This window comes from Cebus imitator, unplaced genomic scaffold, assembly GCF_001604975.1.
Source record: "Cebus imitator isolate Cc_AM_T3 unplaced genomic scaffold, Cebus_imitator-1.0 Scaffold199, whole genome shotgun sequence".
Classification (NCBI taxonomy): Eukaryota; Metazoa; Chordata; class Mammalia; order Primates; family Cebidae; genus Cebus; species Cebus imitator.
Genome location: NW_016107514.1, coordinates 2,576,756 through 2,586,763, shown reverse-complemented (window position 1 = coordinate 2,586,763; position 10,008 = coordinate 2,576,756). Strand labels below are relative to the sequence as shown.

The 10,008-nt window shown below is 37.8% G+C and overlaps 1 protein-coding gene and 1 non-coding gene across 3 annotated transcripts in view; both read right to left on the bottom strand.

Annotated features, from left to right (window-relative positions):
* Positions 1 to 432: 432 nt before the first annotated feature.
* TOX (thymocyte selection associated high mobility group box) overlaps positions 433 to 10,008 on the bottom strand; it is a 309,196-nt gene continuing 299,620 nt past the window's right edge. Inside the window, exons 8-9 of one of the 2 annotated variants that reach the window (XM_017547563.2) lie at positions 2,878 to 3,029; positions 433 to 2,543 (exon numbers count right to left, since the gene is read on the bottom strand). In XM_017547563.2, the coding sequence (XP_017403052.1) occupies positions 2,507 to 2,543; positions 2,878 to 3,029 (189 nt within the window). In that variant the 3' untranslated portion in view covers positions 433 to 2,506. The remainder of the gene's footprint in view (positions 2,544 to 2,877; positions 3,030 to 10,008) is intronic. The other variant, XM_017547564.2, reaches the window with a different exon arrangement.
* LOC119473994 lies at positions 9,408 to 9,548 on the bottom strand. The gene has a single exon (XR_005203273.1). It is a non-coding gene; the product is annotated as a U4 spliceosomal RNA (small nuclear RNA).

Genomic DNA, 10,008 nt, shown 5'->3' with positions numbered 1-10,008 from the left:
ATACTCAGGTTGGTAAAAGGGCATTCTCAGTTTCAGGAAAGAAAGTTTATGGCTATGTCAGCCATTGACCCCCACTGTGCCCAGTCACTTCCACCATAAAATTTATGTGGGATTTCTCATCTGACTGGGCTTGCTCTTTAGAGACTGATGGATCACCGAATAGAATACGGTCACGCATAGTAACAGCTTTATTGATGATGTGTTTTCTTTTATTTACATTTGTTTTTACTGTATTTGGTATTGAATTTCAACACTGTCTACCCTGGTCGCACAGCTGCTCTAGAAAAGCTGTAAACAACACGGCACTGTGCTTTCCTGCACAAACCGCCTGTCAAAGTTGCTCATTCTCCTCCCGGTAATTACCTTCTCACTTTAGACTTAATGCAAGTGAAATTTTTACTTTATCATAATATAATAAATAAAAGACATTAGTTAATTAGTAGTGCTGGTATATTTCTAAAATACTAAACAGACAAACAATAAACTGTGAACTTAATCACATGAGTTCTTATACAGTTTCGAGACAGGAAAATTAGAGCTCTCAGCTACAGTCATTTTAATAATCACATGGATCTGCATTATTTATTAGTTATTACATGCTCAAGTGATTCAAGGTTGTACAATGCCTAAAATCATTCCAAAGCAAGCATACCTTTTGTCTGTTTAATTCTGAGTGGATTACACAATGCATATATTTGTATTTAGTTAAATTGCTAAATTTATTTCACATATTCCAAGAAAGAGACATCGGCCCTTCTCTTGATTTCCAACCAGACTAACTTACTTGGTATGATCCCCTAAAAACGAGTAATCTGCTAGCTTTTTTTTTTTTTTTTTTTTAAATGCGAAAGCTATGCAAGCCTTCAGGCAGATTCTCAAGCGCTTTTGGTTCCCTAGCAAATCTCTGGTACCTTAAGAATTCTCTTGGAAGACCCAGAAATTCCGGAAAGAGTAGTAACTTGCGGAGGGACAAAAGACAGCAAGAATCTCAATTTTTATCAACAGCTTTCAAATTTGGATGGCTTTCTCTTTTTCTTTTGCTGTCTGGTTACTCACCTTTCATTTTTAGATGCTTCCCTTTCACTTCTTCCAGCCCCTAGTTCAATTCTTAAATGCTTTCTGGATTTTGTGAAAAGCATGCAGCTTGAGGAAGTTTGGTTTGACTTTTACTTTCTTTTGCGGGGAGAGTGGGGTGGTTCAGAATTGACTAGAACCAGCTGAGAACCAAGAAGCAACCCTTTTAAGATAGAGGACCTGTCTGTTTGTTTAGACTTGGAGCTTGTGTGACTTGGAGGGCAATTCTGTTATACTGGATGAAGAAATAAAGTTCTTAAATATAATAGTTTTTTTGTTTGTATCAACCAAATAAATGCAGAAATAGGGATTGGTTACTTTAATTTGCTGCTAAAAGAGAAGCAGGTTTGGCTTTATTCATGTTACTGTAAAAACTAAATAATAAAGTATTCACACCAAGCGTGAATTTTTTTTTTTTTTTTTGCCAGCAAAAGTTAAAACATCAAAGAAACCTCTTTCAAATACTAACAAATTTACTTACAAACACCTATATTTATTATTTCATAAATAGGCGCAACAGGCTCCATAAAAAAAGATTAAATACAGACACAGTAGGAAGAAACAATAAGACAGAGCCATATGTAAAGGTTATAATTTAGCTGTTTCCAATCTGTTTCTGCATCTAATAAAATACCAGGTAAGCATTTGGCAGTTTTATACATAAAAGGACTTAAATGACATTTACTAACCATTACACAAAATGTGATACAAAAAAGCAATTTTTCTGCAGTACAAAATAAATGTGTTTGCGCTTCCTTTAATACTAATTTCTTTTTGTCTGATCAATGAGACAAAGCCAATTTGTTTTTTAAATTAAAATCACTTGGGAATACTTTTTATTTTCAAATATTTGAAAATATAGAACTATTAGTTGTTTTAAAAATGAAGTAAAAATATGAATGTTTGCCAATTTAACCCCTATTGTGAAATCAATAAACTGGAATGAGCCAGTTTCAATTACAATTTAGCTACAAAAACATTCACATTTTATACTCTAGGAGAGTGTAACATAGATGCTATTTACAAACTTGCTATGACTGCTACATCAAGCCATTTAAAAAGTCTTTAGTAGTTTCATATAAACACCCATTATGAAAACCAATGGAAAATCCAGGACTTTTATCCGAGACATCTACAGTTGCTAAGGCAGTTACTAGAGCGCAGCACTTCACAGCAAAAAACCAACATAAAATCTGAATGGTCCAAATTTCCTTCAGGGAAGAAGAAAAACAATGTCCATAAAGGATTAAAAAAATAATAAAGAAGCATGACTATTTCTTCCAGAGTGGGTGACCCACAAGCTCAAATGGTCCTAAGTGCTTAGCAACTTGTATTTTCTAATAAAATGGAGAACTGCCTTGACTGTACAAAGCAATCCACGGTGAAAACACTTCCCTGAATTCCTCAGTGGAAAGAAGAGGTGTTCAGATTCTCAAGTAAGGTACAGTGCTTTGTCCCTCTGCATGCCCCTGCATGAAAAGAAAAAAAGGCAATTCCTTGTTATAGGGCAACCTGTGCTACAGGTGACAATAGGGGATGGATGGCTTTGAATTATTTATTCCAGCTTGAGTTGTTTACTGGGAAAGGGCAATTAGTTAACCTACATCTAAAGGGAGAAGTGATCTAAAGGCATTTATTCTTGGAAGGGCTAGAAGACTGCTTAACATTTTCTGGTGTCTTCTGCCTTCGTGAACGTGAAACTATCCGGGATCACGTTTTTGGAAGCAAGCAAACGACCGACTAGGGATGATATGCATGCTATGATTGCTGTCTACCACCAGGTGGCGATGACCGGCCGCTTACCCACTACTGCAGTAGTCGTTATTCCAGTCCACCGGCTGGGGGGGAGGATTTCTGCACCCCGAACGCACATACTCCATTGCTTGGGTGACAACTTGTGCAGCTGTAGATGTAGGATTGATAATAGTCTGATAGTCGGGTTGAAGATTAAATCCCTGAAAGGGAAAGCAAGTCCGCAAATAAAGATCAAAATGCTCTTTAAGAAGAAAAGCACCTAAATATTGATTCATTCTTTGCAGACACACTAGTAGGTCCCTTGCTTCTGTCTCTGCGAGGGCAAGCCTGTCGGAAGAGCCCAGAAAATTTAAAACAAAGGTAGAAAAGAGATGCCTACAAGTCCATTCTTCTTGCCTTTCCTTCATTTAACCGTGTGTCAGAAAACCTTTAATTATACCCTTGAGCAGATAAATTGAATTGAGAAACAATTTCAAATATAGAGGAGCCAAGTCAATGAAAACAAAGGGAGAAGAGGGCCTAAACCCCTCAAAGTTTATGTTTTCGGTCAAACCCAAAGATACATTAATAGTTAATCCCCAGAATATGCAACAGAATCTGTTTTGAAGGATTCAGGCAGCAGGTGGCTGAGTGTTTTATTAGACTACACCTATTCACATATTGTTCTCAAATCCCTTTTCTTCATTCAATCACAAAGGGACCATCTGCTTCTTCTTTTATTTGTATTTCTCTCCTAGCTAAAAAATTTCAACCAAAGCTTTTTAACAGTTGTTGGACTAATATAGGGAAAAGAAATTCAAAACAACTGGCCACTGGAAAATACAGGGAGGGAAAAGTATATGACAGAGCAAATATTTTTTAATTGAAAAGTCTATTAACTGGCAAACAATAATCAGACTTCAGGAAGATTCTTCTAAGACACGGGCATGGTGAAGTGTTGACTTTTAATCCTAGCGAAGCTATTAAAAATTCAAGGACAGAATCTCTGAAGTATATAGCTATATCTGGTAAACAAAAAGCATTCTACGCTAAGATTTATTTTTCGCTTCTCTGGTGAATTCAAGAGCAACATAAGCAAGCTTTGCTGAAATGACCAAAGAGGCAACTTAATTAATCTCATGGTTGTCTCTGCAGCAGATTCCATCCATGGTTTTTAACCACTAAGAAATCAAGAGATTAAAAAACAAATCATTCTCTATCTACTTGGAGAAAGCTTTTGAAGGTATAATATTGTTGAATTTTCACTTTTAAAGGACTCAGCAGGATGATGGGAAGATTGATTTATAACTAGGGATATCTCCTTAGACTTTTATTCATGTTTGAGTGTCCCTTGTGTAAAGACTCAAAGGCACCTACTACTAAATATTCTCATTTCTTATTATTTGCTTTTAGATATTAAGTTTATTTCCCATTCAAATCAAGCCAGTATTACTGATTTCCATGTAAGCTATGGACAAAGACAAATCTCTGAATAATTGGAAACAAATCACTGAAAAATGGAGAAGTCAACCAGATTGGTTACTTTATCTCACACAGACCAAAAAATTTCACAGCTTGCTTAAGGAAAATAAGTTTATCTATGTTGACATGACCTGTTCCTCAAGCTGTAAATGTCTTCCAAAATATTTCCCTAGCGTCTAGTTTGGTGCTGGGCGAAGAGCAGGAGGAAACTCTGAGAAGAGCCTTGTTTTGACTTCCTTTGCTCAGCCTCATCACAAGGCTGCTGTAAGCACCTTGAGATCAGAGAGTGTTTCAAATACTTACTGAGTATTTTCAGGACCTAGCCCATAGTAGTGGCTCAATAAGTCAGGTTTTTCATAAGGTTATTGCAGAGAGTTTGATGCTACTATTGGAAGGGTGTAGATTATATAAATGTTGAGTTGTCAGGGATTTCCTATCTTTTTGTTGCTAGAGACGAGGCATTGCCCTGTCACCCAGAATCGAGTGCAGTGGCATGATCACAGCTCACTGCAGCCTCGAACTCCTAGACTAACATGACCCTTAAGCCTTGGACTCCCAAGTAGCTAGAACTACAGGTGTGTGCCACCATGCCTGGCTAATTTATTTATTTTATTTTTTTTGTAGAGATAGAGACTTGCAATGTTGCCTAGGCTGGTCTTGAACTCCTGGGCTCAAGTGATCCTCTTACCTTGGTCTCGCAAAGTGCTGGGATTATGGTGTGAGCCATTGCAGACAACGCTAATCTTTTTAGTGTAAAGTTCTCCATATTGGATTTTGTTTTGTTTTGACTTTGAGACAGACTCTTGCTCTGCCGCTCAGGCTGGAGGGCAATGGCACCAACTCGGCTCACTGCAGCCTCAACCTCCTGGGCTCAAGCGATCCTCCCACCTCAACATCCCAAGTAGCTGGGACTCCAGGTGCTGCCACTATGCCCTGCTAAATTGTTTTTGGTGTGTGTGTATGTGTTGTAGAGACAGAGTTTTGCTATGTTTCCGAGGCTCATCTCTAACTCCTGGGTTCAAGCGATTCTCCCGCCATGGCCTCCCAAAGTGCTGGGATTACAGGAGTGAGCCACCATGCTCGGTCTCCATATTGGATTTTTACACAGTTCATCAAATGTAACCTAAAAGGCCAAAGTCTCAAAACAGGAGTAGTCGAGAATATATTGACTTAGTTGACGGTGTGGAAACATGAAAAAGCAAAACCCAAGCACAAACAAAAAAAACCAGAAACCACACAAGAACGTCCACCCCTTCCCCACACAAAGACAACAGAAACTGCCATTTTTTCCCCAATGAAAAAAATTCCTCAGGTTGGGTGAGAAAATAATAAGAAAACATTAACTTATTAATTTAAGATTAAATGAGCGACTTCAGTTTACAAAACCCAAATTATGTGGCAGCTACAAAGTTCAAAGATTTAAACTTCAGTTAACTTCAATAGTCTATTTTAAGAAGATCACTAATATCAAAATAAGGACCGAGAAAAATACAAGCAAAGCCTGAAGTAATATTAGTTCACATTATTTTACTTCCTTTCAATTTAGAAAATGACACATTCCTCTGAACACTAAAAGAGATGCTGAGGTCAAAGCATAGCACTCAGTAAAAATTGATTAGTGGTGTAAATATGAAACAACATGATGATATACCTTTTTTGAAAAAATGTTTGCTTAGTAGTCTAATTAAACAAGACTGAATATTCTGCATTTTAATACTCGGGAGAAAAATCACCAACTGTTTTGTAGCATGCCTGGAATTTTAAATTTCATTTTCTGGTGCCAGATTGAAATAAAAATAGGAAACATGATAAAGATTAATTTGATGTCAGAAGGGACATTTGCTCTTTAATTAGATTTCTGTAGCCCTCGCAGTTCTGTTGTGCCACCAGAGCAAGTTCGAAAAAGCCTGCAGCACAACCAAACAGTGATCCTCATATCCACACTTTACTGGGAACTAATTTCATTTCCTGCCTGTCTGGAGAGGTATTTTCAACAGGCATCAATGTTTTTGTCTTCGCAACTGATTTATTCATCAATCTCAATGTGATTTTTTTTAAACCTTTAAATTACACCCAAATCCTAAAGCAGCTGTTTATTACACAAGGAAATTGAAAATCTGTCTGTGTGATATCATACAAAGATTTTTTTTCTTAAGGTTATAAAGGAAGTTGACAGATATTAATGATTTTTTTCTCTTGACCTCATTCGACAATCTCGTGAGCAGAAGAAAAAGGAAGAAAACTGGACAAAAAAAAGCACAGGTCTGTGGTTTCAGTGTATAAAATATTATTTTAGAAAAAAAAAGAAACTATTATTCCTGGCAGACTACACAATCATTTTGCAGGATACATTCATTTTCAAAAGGATAATAAAATAGCTAAAGTAATATTGGGATATGAGACATTATTTTAAAAATACTGTTGCTGTTAACTTCCCCCCCCCACCCTCGTGTGTGTGTTTGGAGATATGCACATGGCTCCCACATGAGGACGCAAACATCTTCAGCATAAAGGTGGTTTGAATGATGAATCAGACAGGTCACATTTTATCCACAACTCGGGTCTGCATCTCCAGGCTGAAGACTAACTGATGACTCAAATGTGGGGTAGTGGACTCCCTTTTTGATCCTGATTTCAGGATGAATAGTTCTCTGGGGATACCAGTCCCCTACACCTGCAGGATCCCACTCCAATTCCCTGCCCTTGACTCTGACCTTACCCCTACCTCTCTCTTTGTTCCCCTGCTTTCTACTGGCCTCCTTCCCATCTCTAGGCTGGGTCAAAACTCCTGTGCTCCTCCCCAGACTGGCTCTCCTGGCCTACAGTCCCCTTTCCTGGCTGCTGCTCTCTGTGGGAAGGTCCTCCATGCCTTTCCCACCTTCCAGTATTTAAAGCATGCTTCCTCTTCTCATTCTTCAGGTCATTGTGCCAACCCTTGAGAGGGGCCTTTCTTGTCCATCCTGGCTAAAGTCTCTGTCCTTCTTCCATGCACCCTGCAGTCTGTCTTCCAGTTTAATTTTTCTCATTATTTGTTTATCATATAACCACTGCCATCCCTCCCCTGCCAACTCCATGGTGGGGGGGTCTCATGACTTGTTCTCACTCATCACTCAATTTCCAGAGCCTAGACAGTGCCAGTACATGTTATGGGTTTAATTAAATTTTTTTTGAATCAATTACATTTAAAAAATTTATTTATTTATTGACTATTTTTATTTTATTATTTTTTTAGAGACAGGCTCTCTATGTTGCCCAGGCTGGAGTGCAGGGGCTACTCAACAGGCACGATCCCACCACTGATCAGCACAGGAGTTTTGACCTGCTCCATTTCCAACCTGGGCCTGTTCACACCACCTTAGGCAACCTGGTGGTCCTCCGCTCCCGGGAGGTCACTGTATTGATGCTGAACTTAGTGTGGACACCTGATTGGCATAGCGCACTACAGCCCAGAACTCCTGGGCTCAAGTGATCCTCCAGCCTCAGCCTCCTGAGTAGCTGGGACTACAGGCACCCACCACCGCATCCAGCTGAATCAATTACATTTTTAAAAACTTTCAAGGAACTGAAATTGAAATTCTACAACCTGATATTTAATTTCTTCTAACAGAGGAAACGCTTTTACTGTTCATTTGTTTCTTTATTTGTTCACTACTCAACAATTATTTTGACTACTTACCATGATCAAGGCATTGTTAAAAAGAGTTCTTAGTCAATGTAGTCTTTGGAGTGATTTACTCTCCACTTTGGGTTTATGCCATTTGGGTAAATTGTAATCAGGTCTTCCCATCTCAGCAAGCACACTTTTTGGGATACACTAACAGAACTGACTTAAAGGATAATGAGTAACTTGTCCAATGTAATCTGTTCTATTTTTTCTTATTCAGTTAAGATTCTTTATGGAAAGACAAATCTCTTGGATTTTTATGTGTGGCCTTATGTAAATCTGAAATATTTGAAAACTATTCAGGATCACAGCCATATCATCCAAGGTGTTGGTGTTAGCATAAATAGAAAAAGTAATAATCTCTGAGGGATAAAACAGAAAAAAGATCTCTTCTGCACAGAGCTCCAGGCCTCAGCATGGTGAGGAAATTGAACTTTTGGTTTCTTAACTCTGGGAAGAAACAGATCCCAACTATAGCGCTATAAACAAAACATGGGTCCTTAGCCGGGCAGCACCTGCAAACAGAGGTCAACCAACCAACTAAGGGTAGCATCCTTCAAACCATTAATTCTTCATGCAAACACTACTGGTTCATTAAGATGCATGGATACCCAAGAATATCCCTTTAATTGAAGGTGATGTTTAATGGGAAGGGTAGGAATTGAACCCTCAGAATATAACTTGGTCATAAACTTCTCAAGACAAGGCAGGGTGGTAGGAAGTGGCTTTCCACATCCTCTTCTTCACCAGTGAATCAACAACTAGTCTGTTGGATGCAGATAAGAAAGTTTTCATAACTTAACTCTATCTTTGGCTTAGGGACCAAGAAAGACTTCGGTAAGATGAATCCCTTTGTTCTCATAATGATTTTGATTTTAGAACTCACCAGAATTTAAAGATCCTTTGAATTCTTAGGAGAAACAGGTTTTCTCATATGAAAGAATTAAGAGTTTATAAGACCGATTATGAATGAGATGCAGCAAGCCTAGCATTTTAGAATCCAGCCTCTGAGTTTTGAACAGACCTGGGTTTGAATTCCAGCTCTAACCTTATGAGCACATGACCTAACTGCCACGCCTCAGTGTCTTCCTCTAAAGGTAGATAATGCTAGTACCTGCACTATAAGTTTTCTGAGAATCAAAGATGAGGTGGTGTATTAAAAGCATTGGGTTTGTTATTGTGAGCTCTCAAAGATCCTGTCAGTAATAATAATAATGAATTTGGGACTATGTATATTTGACTTCTTTTTCTGCCTCTCCTTCCTCTCTATCTACCCAGTCCAACTGTAGATTCAAATTTGACAGAGAAGTAGACATCAATTCCATAGAAAAGCTGTATTTGCCTTATATCCTTACAGCTTGAAGAACAATAGAGTAATTGGATTATGTAAGTGATACCTGAATTTCATGTGATTTGTAATGTTTACTTTATTTTTTTAAAAAATTATATTCAGTCTCCATAGAGACCATAAAAGATTGCCAATGTCAACTATACTGCAAGTTGTCATGGCAGGGTACTGGGAGAAGCTTTCAATTGGCAATAATCGCACCTCAGATAAACTTTATTGGCTGTGATACTGCCAATGCGCAAAGCTGCTTTTATTTTTTAAAATAAAATTTAAAAAATAGTTTTAGGATTTTTGGATGCCTTCTGTTCGGTTTAGTTTATATTGTTTGAGCCTAATTTTCAAACTTTAAAATAACACCAAAATCCAAAAGGAATATTTGATTTCAAAGAAAAGTTAGCTAAAATTGCACACAAATGGTTTCAATAATCAGGGAGTGGGTAGGGAGGCTTCCAAATTGCCTGTGTTTTTTTAAATTTATGCAGAAGCCAGATATCCATTTTTAAATAAATCCCTGGTTAAAATGTTCAGTTCTTAGGACTTTCAGGGTTCTACCAGATTTGGTGTTGGACCCGATTTCATTTTTTAGCATTTATTGGACTCAGGAGGCATAACAGTCAAGACTTTCTCGTCTCCAAACAATATTTTTTAAAAAGTTGTAGAATTCTCTATTCCAAAGAGATTCGGCAGCACTTGGTATCTTAAAATA